This window comes from Anolis sagrei, chromosome 2, assembly GCF_037176765.1.
Source record: "Anolis sagrei isolate rAnoSag1 chromosome 2, rAnoSag1.mat, whole genome shotgun sequence".
Classification (NCBI taxonomy): domain Eukaryota; kingdom Metazoa; phylum Chordata; class Lepidosauria; order Squamata; family Dactyloidae; genus Anolis; species Anolis sagrei.
Window position 1 is genome coordinate 24,302,649 of NC_090022.1, and position 20,447 is coordinate 24,323,095.

Genomic DNA, 20,447 nt, shown 5'->3' on the forward strand with positions numbered 1-20,447 from the left:
TAGCTGGGGAAAATCTGCTGAAGGTTGGCAGTTTGAAGCTGTGAGTCGGGGTGAGCTCCCAATTGTCAGCCCAGCTTCTGCCAACCAAGTAATTCCAAAGCATGCAATGCGAGTATATCAATAGGTACCGTCTCGGCGGGAAAGTAAAAAGGGCACCCCATGCAGATATACAAACAACACAATCTAAAATCAATATGCCCAGAAAATAACCAGTTTTTCCACAAGAGGGAGCCTATATGTTTGTATACCCATCAATGCCTATAATAAACAGCCTAAAGATTAACACAGGGCCTGCTTGTTTTCCCATAACGAATATCCAAAATGAGGTAAACTCACCTCATGGGGCCAGCCCAGTGCAGCAAAAGGGAAGAGGCCAGAGGAGAACCAGGTATCTAAGACATCCGCATCTAATAAAATGAAAAAGCAAGTGTAAAATCTTATTCAAAATACGAGCCTTGAGGAACAAAAAGAAGAATAGCTGAAAATGGTCAGAACTTGAGAAAAAAAATAATGCTTGGATTTTTATTTCAACTCTTCGAATTTCTCTGTTGTATTGTCAGTGATTGTGCTGGTTTATAAATTCTCGGCGTTGTAGACAGAAAGCTCTGTTTTTATATTGTTACCTTCCCTTCCAAAAGTTCAAGTTGTCTGCCTCTTGTTGTCTTACCTCTCACCAGCACCAGATCCTTTTCCAATTTTCCAAGCATGCCTGCTGCTTTTCTCCGAGCTTCTGCTTCTGTTCTACCCACTACCCAGGATCCATCACTCTCCTCCTGTTACAATCCAGGACAAAAATTAAGTTCAGATGAAATTGTGAGCAAGGCTGGAATAGGTGGAGACTATCCCTGTCCAGCAACCATGTTGCGCTATAGTACATAGTTGGTACAGAACCTGATAGACCAACACTCACCTCTTCAATGCCAGGTGACCCAGAAATAGTAACTCGATAAGCTGGAATCTGATGACCCCACCAGAGCTGGCGAGAAATACACCAGTCACTATGAAGGAAAAAATCAAGTAAGACTGTCAAGATTTAAGAACATAAAAATCAACTGGTAGATTGAACTGATAAAGAGAACCAGTGTGATATAGTATCTTTGATTAGCTCTCCGATGCCTTGTGTAGAGTCGCAGATCTAGCAGATTTTGTAAAAATTGCTCACCCGGATTCTACTTTCAGATTGGCTGCTGAGGAAGCCTGCAGAAGTATTGGTACTATGGTAGAAAAGTATGTTTTATTTGTTGTGTTGAGCTTTCCCCTTGAATAACTGTAAACAATAACTGTTTATTTTTTATTTGCTTTTGTTGTGTTTTATATTGTTTCAATGTTTTAATCTGTATTATGATATTATGTGTACTGATTTGTTGGAAACCGCCCTGAGTCGTTGACTGGTTGAGAAAGGCGGTATACAAACAAACAAATAAATAAAACTAAACATGTATTTTGGGAGATCCAGGTTCAAATTCTGGATCTCCAAATTCTGACTAACACCATGAAACTCACAGGGTGACTTTAATCTCTCAGCCCCTGGCCTACCTCACAAGTGATGATGAGAGAACACGTTTCCTACCTTGAACTCCCTGAATAAACTACCAAATACACTCAAATCAGCTAACAACACTGGTAGCTTCTGGCTTATTGTCAGCACAATATAGTGGACAGGAGTGCAAGACAGGGGAAAAAGAGACATGACCTCAGGTCCCTTCTGAGCCATGCTGAATACTGGATGGCTTTGAACAACTCACTATTCACCTTTTCCAAAGACCTCAAAGAGCTATTGTAAAGATAATATATACAGGGTGAGGCAGCATAACTTCCTTTTTTCAAAACTTAATAAAACCCATTGTATGAATCAGAATTTTTAAATTTTTTAAATAATGTAGGCGCATACTTAAAGTTTTGTTTTACGTAGTTTTGAAGATCAAATTAGGTAGGTGACGTCCCCCATTCCCCATACACTGAGTAAACTGCTTTCTGGCATTTGTCATGACTCTTGCCAGTTTTTTGGATTGCGGTTCTCAGTATTTCCCTGGTAGTTATTTTAACAAGTAATTGTCTCAAAAAATTTTGAGTGTGTGTTTTCTCTGGCTGAGACCCTGGAGAATCAAAATGTACGTACACACAACTGTATAATAATTACAACTGCAATATGCTGGCAACTACTACACAAAAACTCTTTTCCAGGACAGGTTTAGATAGCCACACCAGTCGGAATAAACAATATTATGTTAATCAACCAAGATCAAAAGTGAAAGAGGAGAAACTGAAAAACTGTTTGAACTAGCCCTTTGCAACAGGATTGGTCCATTAAACGGTAAGCATTCAGATCAAAAGATTAAAAAGATGGGGAGAGAGGTGGGACTACCTTTTTCTTACCCGGTACTCAAGAGCCAAGTCTTCCAGGTCTTCTCATGAAATTCAGGCATTAACTTCAAGCATCCAGATTCCACAGCCTGAATGAAGAAACAAATAAAACAGAGGCTAACTCAATGCAGGACTATTCAAAATCTTGGAAGGAGGAATGATTCCATATGAATGTTTGAAATAAACATAATTTTTTGTGTGTCGGGAGCACACAAAATTAGTTCTTCTTTTAATCATTACATGTAGCCCGCCCATTGTCATTGTGTTTCTGCTTATTGTAATTTTATATTGTTATGTATTCACATGTTTTATGTAATTATGATGTTGTTGTTATTGTTTGCGTTTTCAGTTTGCGTTTTCGGTTTTTCTTTATTGTAATCGTTGAGGCTTGGCCTCATGTAAGCCGCTCCAAGTCCCCATCGGGGAGATTGTGACGGAGTATAAATAACGTTTATTATTATTTATTATTATATTATAACTTGAGAAACTGCAAGTCGCTTCTGGTGTAAGAGAATTGGCCATCTGCAAGGACATTGTCCAGGGGACATCCGGATGTTTTACCATCCTGTGGAAGGCTTGTCTCATGTCCCCGCAAGGGGAGCTAGAGCCAACAGAGGAAGCTCAACCCACTCTCCTTGGATTCAAATCACTGGCCTGTCAGTCAGTAGTCCTATCAGCACAAAGGTTTAACCCACTACGCCACTCCAGCAGGGGCTCCACTAATAAACATAATGATAATGATATTTTGTACTATAGTTCCCATAATCTCTGCGTCCCAAACTAAAATATCAGATGAAAGATTCTGGTAGCTATAATCAAAACAACAACAAGAGAAATCCTTTTACGTTTTCATATACTTACATTCCACCTAGAAATACAACATCTAGCATGTTTCCTTCTTAAAGCTATGGTACAAAACATCATTATCATTATCATGTATAAATATGTAAGGGGAAGTCATAGGGAGGCAGGAGTAAGCTTTTTTCTGCTGCCCTGGAGACCGGGATGCAGAACAATGGCTTCAAACTACAAGAAAGGAGATTCCACCTGAACATTAGGTGAGAGCTGTTCAGCAGTGGAACTCTCTGTCCCAGAGTATCGTGAAGGCTCCTTCTTTGGAGGCTTTTAAGCAGAGGCTGGATGGCCATCTGTCGGGGGTGCTTTGATTGCAATTATCCTGCTTCTTGGTAGGGAGTTGGACTGGATGGCCCATGAGGTCTCTTCCAACTCTATGATTCTCTGATTCTATGAAATCAAACAATAGATTCCTGCAATCTCAACATATGCAAGCATCCCTCAATGCTTTAATTTTGCTTCATTGTTAAAACCATGCCTTCTAGAGGCTCAGTCAAAGAAAGACAGAAAAAATCAAGTATTCAGAGTATTACCTCTAAGGCCTTCTGAGCCATTGCTTCACACCGGACAAACCACTGGTTCTTTAGGAGAATTTCAATCACATCCCCCGAGCGACTGTGATGACAGAAAGAAAAGGACAAAGGAAATCAGTCTATATATCCTAGGCTGCATTCCATTTTGCAAAAGCCATGTGCCTCTCAAGCTGGAGTGGGAGTCAATGTTGAATCTAGCCCTTCTGGGGTCTTAATATGGTTCCTTGAAGTTCTTCCAATGGGCACATCCCCTTCTTCACTACACAATCACTGAGTGTTTCCCAGATTTAGTATGCCCTCTCTTTCTAAAAAGAGGGGGCATACTAAATGTCTCTTCTCAAGATTAAATACTGGAAGAAAGAACTTGAAGCTAAAAATATGCAAAGACTTTGAGCCTCATTCTTCTCCTGCTGCTGCGTATTGCAAGAATGAGGCAACTGGGAATTTCTTCAAAATGGGATGTGGATCTTGGGATAAAATGTTCACCATGCTTGCTGTATCGTGTTACAACATTTGACATTTGCACTCATTATAAAGTGCCAACAAAAAATGGATGCCTGATCTAAGAAGCATGCAGTCTGATGACGGTCCACAAAGGAAGATATCCTGAAATGCACCGATTTATTTGCAGAGGAATTTATTTCCCACTGTTCACCAAACATAACTTTTTACACATGTACCAGTTTCTCATTTTCATATCAGTAGAAATATTAATCAGATACAGAAAAAAAAAGTGTTAAAATTTATATAAATAATATTTGACTCTGGTGCAATTTTCATACAATTTTTCATGCATTTTTTCTTTCCCCTCTTTGCTAAGAAGGCTGTGAAATTAAAGACTCCTATCAACATTAAAATAGTATCAATGGATTTTGGCATCCGCAAAGGGTCCTGGAACCAAATTCCAAATACCCACTGTATCTAAATTCTGGATGTAATCTCTTTTTTATTTATTATTTATTTATTTATTTGCTTTACTTCTATACTGCCTTTCTCAGCCGAAATGGCGACTCAAGGAGGTTTACATAGTAAAGGATTAACACAGAAACATCAAAAAGCAGTTAAAAACACATTATACAAAACATATCAAGTCAAAAAACAATCATTATCAAAGACGTGCGCCTCAACAAACAAATCAGAATCAGAATCCGCAATCATAATCCGTTATACCAGTTCCTATGTTCAGTTGTACCATCCTACTGTGTTTCATTGCACTATTTAGCCAAACGCTTGTTCGTAAAGCCAAGACTTGACCTTCCTCCGAAATGCCAGGAGTGAAGGAGCCTGTCTGATGTCCACAGGTAGGGCGTTCCACAGCCGAGGGGCCACCACCGAGAAGGCCCTGTCCCTCATCCCCGCCAGCCGCGCCTGAGATGCGGGCGGGACCGAGAGCAGGGCCTCCCCAGACGATCTTAACATCCTAGTCTTTTTCTTTTTCTTTTTTGAAAAAAACAACCCATTAACAAGAACCTTACAAAGATCCCAGAACTGGCCTTCCTGGGCTTTTTCAGGTAGACAATGAAAATGCATCTCCCAAACTCTTAACTGGTTTCTTATTAGTAGTACAATTTTATTAAGATTTGAAATGTTTTGTTGAATATATGAAGGGGGAGAAACAATATTAGCAATTATGCCCCTTCCAATGTTTTATTCATATCCCATCCTCTCTCCCAGAATAATAACAACAACAACAACAACAACAACAACAACAACAACTTTATTTGTATACCCCAGGGATTTGGGGAGGCTTACATACAGGACGAAAAGTCCAACAGACAAAAAAGTAAAACAATCCATTAAAGCAAAAACACCACTAAAACAGGAGCATCGTAAAATATAACAATCCAGATAAAACACAATTAAATGTAAGAGAAAAAAGAGCAGCATTGAAGGGACTAAGGGCAGTTTACAGTGAGTAACAGTTAAAATAGTACATAGGTCAGTGGCTCTCAACCTTCCTAATGCCACGATCCCTTAATACAATTCCACAAGTTGTGGTGACCCCCAACCATAACATTATTTTCTTTGCTACTTCATAACTGTAATTTTGCTACAGTTATAAATCATCATGTAAATATCTGACATATAGGATGTATTTCGATTCACTGGACCACATTTCATAGAATCATAGAATCAAAGAGTTGGAAGAGACCTCATGGGCCATCCAGTCCAACCCCCTGCCAAGAAGCAGGAATATTGCATTCAAATCACCCCTAACAGATGGCCATCCAGCCTCTGCTTAAAAGCTTCCAAAGAAGGAGCCTCCACCACACTCCGGGGCAGAGAGTTCCACTGCTGAACGGCTCTCACAGTCAGGAAGTTCTTCCTAATGTTCAGATGGAATCTCCTCTCTTGTAGTTTGAAGCCATTGTTCCGCGTCCTAGTCTCCAAGGAAGCAGAAAACAAGCTTGCTCCCTCCTCCCTGTGGCTTCCTCTCACATATTTATACATGGCTATCATATCTCCTCTCAGCCTTCTCTTCTTCAGGCTAAACATGCCCAGTTCCCTAAGCCGCTCCTCATAGGGCTTGTTCTCCAGACCCTTGATCATTTTAGTCGCCCTCCTCTGGACACATTCCAGCTTGTCAATATCTCTCTTGAATTGTGGTGCCCAGAATTGGACACAATATTCCAGATGTGGTCTAACTAAAGCAGAATAGAGGGGTAGCATTACTTCCTTAGATCTAGACACTATGCTCCTATTGATGCAGGCCAAAATCCCATTGGCTTTTTTTGCCGCCACATCACATTGTTGGCTCATGTTTAACTTGTTGTCCACGAGGACTCCAAGATCTTTTTCACATGTACTGCTCTCGAGCCAGGCATTGTCCCCCATTCTGTATCTTTGCATTTCATTTTTTCTGCCAAAGTGGAGTATCTTGCATTTGTCACTGTTGAACTTCATTTTGTTAGTTTTGGCCCATCTGGCATAAATACTGGTGGAGTGGGGGTGGGGACTTGTCATTTGGGAGCTGTAGTTGCTGGGATTTATAGTTAACGTACAATCAAAGAGCATTCTGGACTCTACCAATGATGGAATTGAACCAAATTTGGCACACAGAACTCCCATGTCCAACAAAAAATACTGGAAGAAGTTGGTGAGCATCAACCTTGAGCTCTGGAGATGTAGCTCATCAACATCCAGGGAGCACTGTGGACTCAAACAATGATGGATCTGGACCAAACTTGGCAGGAATACTCAATATACCCAAATGTGAACACTGGTGGAGTTTGGAGGAAATAGACCTTGACATTTGAGAAGTATAGTTGCTGGGATTTATAGTTCACCTACCATCAAAGAGCATTCTGGACGCCACCAACAATAGAATTGGGCCAAACTTCCCACACAGAGCCCCCATGACCAACAGAAAACATTGTGTTTTCTGATGGTCTTTCGAGAACCCTCTGACATCCCCTTATGACTCCCCCCCCCCCCCCCCGGGTCCCGACCTTCAGATTGAGAAATGCTGACATAGGTCAAATTAACATAACTTAAAATAAAGCCATTGCAATTAATGAAAACATATAAGAACATAACATCAGTATCAAAAATAGTTGCTCTTGCTCGAATAAAAGCATTAAAATGTTAAAACCATCAATCTTGCTAAAATACCTCCATTTCAGACTGATCGTCTCCAAAGCCTGCTTCCAGAAGCAAATGTTAAGTTACTTTCTAAAAATCAACAAGGAGGGAGCCAGTCTAATTTCCTTGGGAAGGGCATTCCAGAGCCAGGGAGCTAGCACTGAGAAGGTCCTCTTTCCTGTTCCCTCCAGCCGTGCTTGTGACAGGGGTGGGACCAAGAGGAGGGCCTCCCCTGCAGACCTCATGGCTTGAGCTGGTTCATAAGGAGGGATGTGGTCAAGCAAATAAGCAAAGGAGGAAAGACAGGAGAAGACAATGTAGTGTAAACTTTTAAGTACTTTCTGTACCATTACCTGCAAAGAGGAAGCACCAAGGGATGTTCTTTTGCCCCTCGGTAAAGATCTTTCTCCTTCAAAGCAGCCAACACCTTCTCTCGGGCCACAAACCTATTCAGGCCCTGAAAGAGAAGCATCCACTTGATTTATCATAGGGTCTTGGAGGCATCTCAATAGGCTAACCGTTTTTCTGGGTTCATATCTACTCTCTTTTAGTTGATCACTGCTCTAGAGATACTGTTGTCTAGATAAAGAAATTTCAAATTGGACCCTCTCACATTAGAAAGATAATCATTGTAGTAATGACTAATTCTTAATTTTCAGTAGATCTTCCAAATATGCTGTCTCACATAACTGCATCCCGAAGTTTGGTCCTGCTAATGAAAAAAGCACAAAAGGGAAGCTTTCTGCATTTCACTTTGTTTCTATGTGCTTTACATAATTTTTGTTGTTTGTTATCATTTTGCTTCCTAATGCTTTCAAGTCATTTCTGATTCAAGCTGACCCTAAGACTTTGTGTCTTATGTGTTTTAAAAGGTTTTTCAATGGTTGTATTAGTTTCAACTATTCATTTTAACAGTCCTATATTTAATTCTGGAGCCCCCGGTGGCACAGCGAGTTAAACCGCTGAGCTGCTGAACTTGCTGACCGAAAGGTCAACAGTTCAAATCTGGGGAGCAGGGTGAGCTCCCGCTGTTTGGCCCAGCTTCTGCTAACCTAGCAGTTCAAAAACATGCAAATGTGATTAGATCAATAGGTACAGCCTATGCGGGAAGGTAACAGTACTCCATGCAGTCACACCAGCCACATGACCTTAGAGGGGTTTACAGACAACGCCGGCTCTTTGGCTTAGAAATGGAGATGAACACCACCCCCCAGAGTCAGACACAACTAGACTTAACGTCAAGGGGAAACCTTTACTTTTACTTTTTATATTTAATTCTATTTAAATATTTATATGCTTTTGGTTTTAATCTGTATATTGTATGATTTTTAGCGTTAGCCACTTCTGAGTCTCCTCTGAGTGAAAAAATAGATTGTAAAAACTAATTATAATGCAAGACCATTACAAGTTTTCTTGGCAGGATTTGTTTAGAGGAGTTGCCTTTACCTCCCTCTGAGGTTGAGAGAGTGTGACTTGGCTGAGTTTTTTAATTAGTTTTAATCAGTTTGTCTTTTAATCATTACATGTAGCCCATCCATTGTCACTGTGCCTGTGTCTATTGTAATTTTTTACATTGTTATGTATCCACATGTTTTATGTAATTATGATGTTATTGTTTACTGTTCGCATTTTCGGTTGTGTCTTGGTTTTCTTTATTGTAATTGTTGTTCGGGCTTGGCCTCATGTAAGCCGCTCCGAGATTATTTGCCAAAGTCAGCTAGAGGATTTCCAGACAGAGCCTCCAAGTCATGGTCCCCCACTTAAACCTTTCCACCATGCAGTGAAAAAATCTGGTCTGCCTTAAAGCAACGTATTAAGGCAGCTTTAAGGCAACGTATTGGAATTAAAAGAAGACCAACCCATCTAAATACCTCATCAACGACATGTTTACCTGCAGCCATTCCCCACACTCTGCAGTCATTGTGCCATCTTCTTCAATCACTGAAAGCAATGGTAATCCATGCCTATGAGCCAATTCATAGTCGGCATAGCTATGTGCTGGTGTCACTTTCACAGCCCCTGCAAAATAGTATCAAATAGTGCAAATTGACTTTTCTAGCCAGAATCCTGTCACAACATTATGCCAACGCATAATGTTTGACACCTTTGTGTAAGGAAGTATTCAGTAACTTCAGGTGTAATCAATTATCCATCTACCTGCAGTGCAGTGGTACAGTTTAAAAGGATGGTAAAAGTGTGGGTACAGCTCTGCCTACCAATCCCCATGAACAGAATAGCAACTGAAACAGTCACTGGAACATTGCCACTGTGCTTCTGTTGTTTCAGTCAAGTTTATATAAGTGTGATTTTATGCTGTACCAGTATTGAGCAATAAGAGCTCCGTGCCTGATGATGTTGTAGAGCTTTCCATACTAAACTCCCATTTTCTGTGATAACGCAGGCAAAAGCATGTTTTCTCACCTGTACCCATCTCCTGCTCCACCAAGGGATCTGTAATGACAGGTATGAGGTGCCCAGTAAATGGATGGCAGAGCCTCTTTCCATGGAGATGCTGACAAAACAAAACAGAAAGAAAAAGTCATCAATACAGTTTTGGTCATATTTTCAAAAACTAAGAAAAGAGAAATCATTTCCTGGTTGTTGTTTTTTTTAATGTTTCCAACAATTTCATTAGCAAGAATGGCTTCATCATGATTCAAGAAGATGCTACTTTATCTGGCTAGTTAATGTGACTAAACACTATCCTCTATGGTTTGAGGCAGAGATTGTTTTTCTGTCCAACCTGGGATAAGTGTGATTTTAATTGATGTTTTAATGTTTATGTTTTACTTGGTTTGGATTTTAATGCATTTGTTTATTTATCGATATGCATATGTATATGTACATGCAGCATCAAATTGTTGCCTTTGTAAGGCCGCCCTGAGTCTCTTTTGGGGTGAGAAGGGCAGGGTACAAGTGTGGTAAATAAATAAATAAATAAATAAAAGAGCTATTCTAATACATCTAAACCCTATTCATTCTGAAACATTGTATCCTGCTTTTCCTAAGACAACTAGGAGTTGGCACAGAATCATACTCTAGGTGGGACTACCAAGAATGTCCTTTAAAGAAAGACTATCAAATGGAACACTTCAGGGAGCTTCCACAGAAAAACTTAGTAGATGAACAGATTGAGATGAGAAGTTTTCAAGCTCCTCCTCCCAATAACTCCTCACCACTGGTTATTTGGCCTGGACTACTGGGAGTTGCAGTCTTATGCTATCTGAAGGGTCACACATTCCTAGCTCCGTTCCAAGCCAAATCAGGTCATGCCTAATAAAGTACAATTCTGAGCTCCAGGCAGAACTTGGATAAGTTACTTCTTGGATGACAATTTACAAAATGCCCAGTCAGGAAGTAGTACTGGCCAAACCAGTATGAGTTTAGGGACTGTAGCCTAAAAGGTAACATTACTAAGTTCTGTTTCCACATCGACCTGACTTTCTGCCAGTAGACAGATCCCAAAGTCTCTACAACCTAATATCCTTTTTAAAAATCTGAGTTGCTACAGTTGAAACTCAAAAACGTCTTCACATGTAGATTACAGAATCATAGAATCACAGAGTTGGGGAAGACCACAAGAGCCACCCAGTCCAACCTCCTGCCATATGCAATAGACCCATCCCCACAAGAAGGAAGAATAAGGCAGAAAATACTTACTGTATACCGTGCGTCATCTGGGTGGACAGCAACCGCCACATCTCCTAACATTGTCTCTGGGCGGGTTGTGGCCACAGGAAGCTCCTCACCTGAAGCAGAAGAGTCCGAGAAGCAAAGTCCAGGTGGCAAAAATTAAAGATAACAAAACAATGTTAATTTAAGACCTCACTACCTCTGAGGATGCTTGCCATAGATGCAGGCGAAACGTCAGGAGAAAAATTGCCTCCAGAACATGGCCATATAGCCCGGAAAAACCTACAACAACCCAGTGATCCCGGCCATGAAAGCCTTCGACAATACAATGTTAATTTTACTCAGGATTCCTGGCATCTCAGTGTCACATAGAGAAGTGGCCATATTATGAGAAAGGTTAGTGTGGGAGGGAACTGCTGTCAATAAAAACTTGGTATTCCCTAAATAACATGTTTTTCTGTTTTAGTTCAAATTTTAATTAACTATATTTTTGTTATTTATATACTGCTTTTTTTCTCTTAAAGAGACTCAAAGCAATATACAGAAGGTGGTTTTTTTGTGTCTGGAGTGACTTGAGAAACTACAAGTCGTTTCTGGTGTGAGAGAATTGGTCGTCTGCAAGGACACTGCCCAGGGGTTGCCTGGATGTTTTACAATCCTGTGGGAGGCTTCTCTTGTGTCCCTGCATGAGAAGCTGGAGCTGACAGAAGGGAGCTCACTCCATTCCCCAGATAAGAACCACCGACCTTTTGGTCAGCAGTCTTGTCAGCACAAGGGTTTAACCCATTGCACCACCTGGTTATGAGAGGTAAAAACAATACAATATTTAGGATGCTCTTCCCTTACTAACATCTGGCTATAGAATTTCTGTCATAGGACTGGTTATTCCAACAGCTTCTAGGAGAAATCTAGAGGACATCATTAAAGCATGCAGGACGTTAGAAAGACTTATTTCCATCATGTACCAAATAAAGATCTTTTGCACCCAAACTGGAACAGAGCCAGAGGAGAAAGCCACAGAACAAAGTAATCTCATCCAGAAAATTTTTCAAACATGCCACACTATATGTCAGCTCTATTTACTTTGCAAGCTCATTGCAAGCATAAAATGAAAGCCTCACTGCCTTGAGTTTCTTGGAATTAAATGATTTTATGAATGTGTCTTGGGTATGAAAAGAAAACATCAGAAATGGAGTACATTAAGGCACCAAATAAAACAAGTAAGTATACAGCAGCTGGTCACTCAGCAAAATGAAATATACAATCATCGCATTTAAGAGCAGGCTGTTCTCTCCTCTTGTGTGTTCTGAAGAAGTCCAGTCAGCATTGTTAACTCACCTTCCTCTCCTTCCACCTTATATGCAAATGTCTCCAAGAGCCCAAATGGTACCTTGCCTGGAACACCAGGCACTGAGAGCTCTGTCCGTCCTTCAAGCTGCCTGTTCTCCACCTGCCAGATAAACATACTATTAAAAGTCTCCAACCATCAACTGCCTGCTTGGAAAAAACTGTTTCTTCGAACTACAATTCCCAGAGTAGCCCAGTAGCCATCCTAATGGCAGATTCTAAGGCCTATAGACCAGAAAAGTAACATTTCCAAGTGCTGACCTTGACATTTATTGTCATTTTGTTTACCTCAATATCAGAGATGGCTGATCGCAGAGCACACGACCAGTTCACCAGGCGTCTGTCCCGATATACCAGGCCTTGTTCATGCAGTTGCACAAAGGCCTCAGTCACTGCCTGGGAGAATCTCTGCAGCCAAAAAGAATAGAGTGGTTACAGAGATTGTAATGCCATATGTTTTATACTCATATACCGTTTTTGTTATGCTGCACTTGAAGTGCCTTGTAAGCTGCCACGAGTCTCTTTCGGGAGATGGTGGCGGGATATAAATAAAGTTTATTATTATTAATAAGCTTATTATTATATGAAAAAAAGCTATTCTTCTCCTGAATTAAAACAAACAATTTGGAAAACACGGGGAAATATGCAATCTTAACAGCCTTTACAGATCTAAAGTGACTCTGCTATTCTAGGAACAAAAGCCATGCTATAGATACAGTCGACCCCTCGCAATCAGAGATTAAACATTTGCGAGTTTGATTATTCAGATTATTTGCTGCCATTTTTGCTGCTGCTCTATGCCATTTAACTAGGGATATATAAGTCTTGCCTCATGGTCCCAGTGTCTTTGCCCATTTCTACCTTGTAAAGGAAGGTGCATTGAATCTATGGATCATTCTGTACATCTTTCATGTGCTAAACATGGCTGTGCGGCAGGGGCTTACAAAATTTGTGGTTTTTCCAATTTTATGGGGCTGTTGCCCCTCCCCTTAACTGTCACAAAATGTGAAAGATCAGCTCTACTTTGTCATGACATTTTCAGGTTTGAGAATTATATATTAATTATATATGTATTATATATGTGGGTATTACATATTAAGTCTCTAGGAGTATTTTGTTTACAATTAATGCTAGCTTGTTGAATAAGCCACAAATTGAACTTACATCTAATTGAATTCTCAGGTAGCAGTAGTAGTAGTAGTAGTAGTAGTAGTAGTAGTAATAATAAGAATACATAACATTTTATTTATAACCCCGCCACCATTTCCCAGAGGAACTCGGGGTGGCTTACAAGGCACTCAAGGTGCAGCAAAAACACAAGATATACAGAAACAGTGACATAAAACAATAACAGTCAACATAAATATATAAAAAAGATAATACCTTAATCACACACAAAAAAAAAACAAAGGCGTGAGCTGCCTTACTTTGAAAAATATTTAAATAATTTTGAGGTCTAATTCTATTTTTGTTATTTATTCAGGATGAAGTCCTCTTTCGCCAGAATCCGTGTGGTTATGTATACTCTGCTATGTAGGAGGGGTGCTAAGAAACTCTGCTGGTCAATAACAAAAATGTATAGCAGAATGCCAGAAAGTGTGTCTTGTGACCAGTGGAAATTAATATCTCCCCTTTCCTCCAAAGAGTTGGGAGCAATATTTTTTGCTTCGCAATAACCTTGTGAATTTCAGATCTGACTTAGGAACTGAGCTTTGACTCCTCGTATTTCCAAAATTCTCTTTTTCTGAGTCTACTGGGAAGAGATTGCAACTTGTTGGCCAAAAAGTTTAGCTGTGTCACCTTTACGCTGCCATATAAAATCCAGATTATCTGCTTTGAATTGGATCATATGGCATTGTGGACTCATATAATTCAGTTCAAAGCAGATAATGTGGATTATCTGCTTTGATAATCTGAATTATATGGCAGTGTAGGAGGGGCCTGAGTTGTGCAGGTTTCCTGGCATCTTGGTATCACAGCTAAACAAAACATAAAAATAGGAAGCAGCCCAACTCCAGAGCAGAATTACCATATTCATTGAAGTGGGGAGATAATTCCTAAACAGTGATTCACCAAACATTAACAGACCCATCTTTCATCATTCATTACTCACAGAATCCATGGTGAAACAGGCTCGGTCCCAATCCAGTGATGCTCCCATCACCTTCAGCTGTTGAAATATTTCATTTCCTTTTCTGATATCAACGGGAAAAAATAAAACAAAATCCATATAATATATAAATATATAACGACAATCAAGCTGGAAGCATTATATCTCATTCATTGGGAAGTATTAAATCCCCCTGGCCTTTCAAGAAAAAGCTTTAAAACTATTTTATTTAGGGTTCACTAGGACACTACAGTTCCTTATCTATCCATAGACAACATCATGACAGCTGTTATGGCTGCTGCCTCCACATTATACTCACTCTTTTTTCCAATTCCAAACTTCTTGAAGGAACGCCTCTCGCGTGAGGTCTTTTCTCTGGACTCCCTGTTCCTTCCAGATCTTTTTTTCTACCACAACCTGAAAAAAAGAACATAAGAGGATGTGAAAAGCAGATCCCACTTGAAGGAAAGGGGAGTAGAACCCTTCTCTCTTTCTCTCTTTGCCTTTTAAATTTAAGGACATATACATACACAACATTTACCATTCCCACCCCCACGAGGATTATTTTCTTTTACATATTAATCCTTTTTGAGACAATCCTTTTAGATTAACATACTATATAACATTTGTATCCTATTTCTTATGGCAGGGGTCCTCAAACCAAGGCCCGGGGGCTGGATATGGCCCTCCAAGGTCATTTACCCGGCCCTCGCTCAGGGTCAACCTAAGTCTGAAATGATTTGAAAGCACACAACAACAACAATCCTATCTCATCAGCCAAAAGCAGCCCCACACTTCCCAATACTAAAAAGTTTATATTTGTTAAAACTGTCCTTCATTTTAATTATTGTATTGTTTTAAAGTGTTTTTTTTTTTTGCACTACAAATAAGATATGTGCAGTGTGCATAGAAATTCATTCATATATTTTTTTCCAAATTATAATCTGGCCCTCCAACAGTTAGAGGGACTGTGACCTGAACAACCAGGTATGATTACTTGTTCTCACCTGAGTGGCAATTCCAGCGTGATCTGAACCTGGAACCCACAGAACTTTATAGCCTTGCATCCTTTTCCTAGAAGACATCAATAACCAAATGTATACACAAAAAACAGAACTCATTAGCAGAGACATGGAAACGTATTCTTTTGTTCAGCACACACAGAAAGAATATGAGGCTTCAGATTCATTTTTTACATTAAGATTTCAATACTTTCCCCTCTGCTTTATGAACTGGGTTGTGAGATCTTCAAGGCCAAAGTTCCCACACACTTTGTAACACAGACAAGGAATGTGTTGCCCTCTAGATGTTGATAGAAAGCCATTTCCATCAGCCCTAGATAGCTTAGCCAGTCGTAAAGAATGAGAAAAACTGAAGTGAGAAATATGCTGAGTCTTTAAATTCTACTATCAGGATATATGTGTGCTTTAATCTCCCCACTGTGAGGGTTTGACGGCTGTTAATCTAAGCAAAAATACATCACCGACAAAAATGAAACTATGTGAGACCCATCATTCTTAGAAGGCAAAGAGCCTATAACCATTTCCCATGCTCTCTAGAACTTGACTTACCACCGTACCAAAGCATCTTCAATAGCCACAGTTAAAGCATGACCCAGGTGCAGGGACCCTGTGACGTTAGGTGGAGGAATAGAGAGAGAAAATGTTTCTGGCTTCCGATTCGGCAAATGATGCTGCCAAAAGAAAGAGAATGAGATCAGCATTGGCTGAAGTCAGAACAACCCTCACTAGACAATGAACTTTCAGGGCCCCAGAGATTGGATTATTAAAGCCCCTTCTATACTCCCATATAAATTCCAGATTATCTGCTTTGAACTGGATTATATGGCAGTGTAGATTCATATACTCCAGTTGAAAGCAGATAATGCAGATTAACTGATTTGATAATCTGGATTATATGGCAGTTTAGAAGGCACCTACCTGTCATGAGAATATAAAAAAAGTCCACCTTCTAAAATTCTGTAACCAACCAGATGTTTTGTGGGAAATCAAGAAGCAGAGCATAAAGCCGATAGCATCCTTCTGCTGTTTGTTCCAAATTACAGATTTAGTCTCTCTTATCTAAAATGTTTGGACCAGAGATTTTTAAAATTATTTTGGTTTTTTAAAAAAAACTGTACTTGTATATGCATAGTGAATGATGGGTGGGGGAAGGGGGCTAGTTACACATCCAGCCCTCACTGACCTTTTATCAAGAAGCTATTACTTCACCACAGTCAGAACCTTGACAGATAAAAGGAAGTCGAAAGGACTCCGGATTCTGCTACTACACTTACACAAAGTCCTTGTAAGAAGCAAACATCAGGGAAGGCAAAGTCTAAATGAATCTGGCTGCTACAGATTCAGGGGATGTTTCAAAGCCCCAGCTGGCCAGCCAATCTTGCCCCATTTCCAGGGCACCCATCCCACAGTTAGCCCGGTAGAAGGAAACATGGCATCAGTTCTCAGACAGTTGGAGCTTTGCAACATTTTCTGAGCTGCAGCAGCTGGATGCATTTGAAAGTATCCCTCCCCTGACACCTGTCTTTTTACAGGGGTTTGTTTAAGTCCAACAGTAGAATCCAGAGTCCTCACTCTTCTCTTTCCTCCATCAAATTTCTAATTGTTGTGTAGCACACACACTACTTAATACAGGAACTTAGCGACTACAGCAAGCAGCTGCTAGGAATTGTGGGAGTTGAAGTTCAAAACACCTGGAGGGCTGAAGTTTGCCCATGCCTGAACTACAACAACCTCATCCATCCTCTGTTTAAATGCCTCCGGCAAATGACAGCCTGCCAACTCCCGAGCCCTTCTTTCCACTGTCCTACAAAATCTAAGCATTACAGTAAAGATGGATATGTAATCATCTCTTGTTGGACTTTAATTCCCATCAATCCTTGCCATCATAGTCAATGGTAAGAGTGTCACCTATTCCAAAACCTATAGTGAGGGGGCCAAATATTGTCCTGATTTGTTTTTTTCCAACTCATGCTTCATCTTCCAACTCAGTATTCATCCTTCTGTTGGTTCAAAGGAGAACATTCCCCTCTCATTTATTCATGAGGATGCTTTTCTAATACAATTAGATCACAGAAACAAATTTCTACCTGGTATTCTGGTTTGAAAAATCCTTCTTTCACCCACCAAGCATACCAAGCAGCTTCAACATAGCGTGGGCTATAGGAGATGGGCAGAGGCCCCGAAGTGTCTGTGGAGGGAAATGCAATCAATACAAAGACTCCATCATTACAACAAGCATTTGCACATTCCACACACTTAAAATTTGTACAAATCTGGGTTTGTTATTGTATATCTTCAAGAACTTCCTGACTTATGGTGGCCCTAAGTCAAACCTCTCCTTACCTTTCTTTTCACCAGCTACGGTTGGGATGTCATACAGAGCCATGTCTCTTGCTCTTCTGCCCTTTCCTTGGCTTGGATGCTCATCCTGTGAAGAATAAAAACAGGCACGAAAGAAAACTCCTGCCCTGTGTTTGAGAGACCTATGCATTGTTAAAAGCTGATGTCATGACAAGTAACTATAATAATAATTTATTTATTTGACTAGTTATATGACCATTTCAAAATACAACACGAATAAAATACAAGGCAAAAAGGAGAGGACAGCAGCTGACCTTCTATTTAAAGTCAGAATCTTATTTTCCTGGTTCTTCTTTCAAGTAACTATAAAAATCATGTTGATAAGCCACTGTACATCACAGCTCTGAGGGTATATCTGCACTGCAGAATTAATGAAGTTTCATACTCCTTTAACTGCCAGGGCTCAATGCTAAGGAATCATGGGAGTTATAGAGACAAACGATAACACCAATGATTCCTTAGGATTGAGCCCTGGCAGTTAAAGGAGTATGAAGGAGTTATAGAGTCTCAGAAGCCCCAGTTGGCGCAATGGGTTAAACCTTTGTGCTGGCAGGATTGATGATGGACAGGTCAACAGTTTGAATCTGGGGAGAGTGGGTTGAGCTCCCTCTGTCAGCTCCAGCCTCCCACAAGGATGGTAAAACATCAAACATCCGGGCATTCCCTGGGCACCGTCCTTGCTGATGGCCAATTCTCTCACACCAGAAGCAATGTGCAATTTCTCAAGTCGCTACTGACACACACACAAAAAAAAGAGTCACAAAGTCCGTAGCCTTCTCTAAAGGTGCTGTTGCAAACAACAACTCCAATGATTCCACAGCACTAAGTCATAGCACTTCAAGTGGTGTCAAAATGCATTAATTTTACAGTGTAGATGCACCCTGAGAAATGGGCAGGATAGGAATCAGATGCTTAAATACATACTCGTTTCTGTTAACTCTAAACTTAATCAGATTTGTCCACAATGAGTAGTTGGGCATCATAACCTGCTTCACTCACCTTCATCCCAGCAGTCAGTCCAGCTTCAATGGACGCCAGCCTCTCCCGCTGCCGCTTCTGTTTCTCGGCCCTATTTTTCAAATGGGCCGTTTTCCCCACTTGACCGTGAGGTTCCTGCTTGTTGGCTTGGGAGTAATTCCTCCAGTGGGCAGGAGCATCCCAATGCCTCTTGTGAAGCCGAAGAAGCAGACGGCAGACAGAACACATATTTCGGCCAGGATTAAGTGATGGTGATGGCATGCTTGGAAGTGGAAGCTTTCAATTGTCGCAAAATCTTTTCTTCGCTAATAAAACAAACCAGAAATTACATATTTAAGTAGGGGAAATCCAACAGGTCAAACTCACCAGCTATGCAGAAGTTTGACAACGGGGAAAACAGGGGATGGATTTTGTATTAAAGGCACCTGAGCCTCTGTTCAGAGGCTGAGATTGTGTGAGTTGCTCAAGGACCCCCAGTGCTTTTCTATGGCTGAACAGGGATTCAAACTTTGGTATTGCAGTTAATAAAGGTGCATGAACATTGCAGAAATAATGTAGTCTGACAACTTTAACTAAAAAAAATCATTAATATTAATACTATTATCATTAATAATACTATTATTAACACTATCTTGTTGGTTTGTTTTTGTTGTTTATTTGTTCAGTTGCTTCCGACCCTTTGTGACCTCATGAACCTGTTCCTGATTTGAAAGTGTTATTTTCTGTTTAATGGTGCGATGCGTACTTTGAAAGTTTCTGGAAGTCCACCTTCTAATCAAGGTGGTCAGTTGAAACATTCACACCTAGCTCCAGCAGACAAGAGTCCTTTGTCTCACCCTGGTCATTCCACAGATATATAAACCCCTTTTCCTAGTTCCAATAGACCTCACTACCTCTGAGGATGCTTGCCATAAATGCAGCCGAAACGTCAGGAGAGAATGCCTCTAGACCATGGCCATATAGCCCGAAAAAATCTACAACAACCCAGTGATTCTGGCCATGAAAGCCTTCGACAATACATTCTCACTGTTACTATTATTAGGTGCCGCCGGTGGTGCAGTGGGTTAAAGCGCTGAGCTGCTGAGCTTGTTGACCGAAAGGTCACAGGTTCAATTCCAGGGGGCGGCGTGAGCTTCCGCTGTCAGCACTAGCTTCTGCCAACCTAGCAGTTCGAAAACACGCAAATGTGAATAGATCAATAGGTACCACTCCGGTGGGAAGGTAACGGCGCTCCATGCAGTCATGCCGGCCACATAACCTTGGAGGTGTCTATGGATAACGCCGGCTATTTGGCTTAGAAATGGAGATGAGCACCACACCCCAGAGTCAGACATGACTGGACTTAATGTCAGGGCACAACCTTTACCTTTTATTACTATTATTCTCTCAATCAGTCTCAAGGCAACCAATAAGATGCTAAAAACAATACAAAACCATAAAACGTTATGCAAGTTTTAAGAAAAATCTTTACAAAGAAGATTAAACCACACACACTGACTGCAAGCAGGAGAAAGCAGGCGGGCGGCCAAAGGGAGTGTCTACACTGTAAAATTAACCCAGTTTGGCACCCCTTTGTACTGTCAGGGATGGAGGCTATGGAAAGCTAGGGTGTTGTCGCTTTACAAGGCTTTCTCTGCCCAAGAGAGCCGGTGCCTGGCCAAC

The 20,447-nt window shown here is 40.6% G+C and overlaps 1 protein-coding gene across 5 annotated transcripts in view; it reads right to left on the bottom strand.

The window, feature by feature from the left end:
- Positions 1–20,447, bottom strand: part of VARS2 (valyl-tRNA synthetase 2, mitochondrial) — a 34,077-nt gene that overhangs the window by 13,488 nt on the left and 142 nt on the right. For 2 of the 5 annotated variants that reach the window (XM_067463369.1, XM_067463370.1), the window contains exons 2-19: positions 18,807–19,090; positions 17,790–17,874; positions 17,534–17,634; positions 15,996–16,117; positions 15,432–15,498; positions 14,744–14,841; positions 14,428–14,509; positions 12,603–12,722; positions 12,306–12,417; positions 10,995–11,083; positions 9,756–9,846; positions 9,226–9,353; positions 7,688–7,791; positions 3,753–3,834; positions 2,377–2,453; positions 911–998; positions 668–773; positions 337–407 (exon numbers count right to left, since the gene is read on the bottom strand). In XM_067463369.1, the coding sequence (XP_067319470.1) occupies positions 337–407; positions 668–773; positions 911–998; positions 2,377–2,453; positions 3,753–3,834; positions 7,688–7,791; positions 9,226–9,353; positions 9,756–9,846; positions 10,995–11,083; positions 12,306–12,417; positions 12,603–12,722; positions 14,428–14,509; positions 14,744–14,841; positions 15,432–15,498; positions 15,996–16,117; positions 17,534–17,634; positions 17,790–17,874; positions 18,807–19,046 (1,863 nt within the window). In that variant the 5' untranslated portion in view covers positions 19,047–19,090. Of the gene's footprint in view, positions 1–336; positions 408–667; positions 774–910; positions 999–2,376; positions 2,454–3,752; positions 3,835–7,687; positions 7,792–9,225; positions 9,354–9,755; positions 9,847–10,994; positions 11,084–12,305; positions 12,418–12,602; positions 12,723–14,427; positions 14,510–14,743; positions 14,842–15,431; positions 15,499–15,995; positions 16,118–17,533; positions 17,635–17,789; positions 17,875–18,806; positions 19,091–20,283; positions 20,439–20,447 lie in introns of those variants that run through there. The other 3 variants (XM_067463371.1, XM_067463372.1, XM_067463373.1) reach the window with 3 other exon arrangements.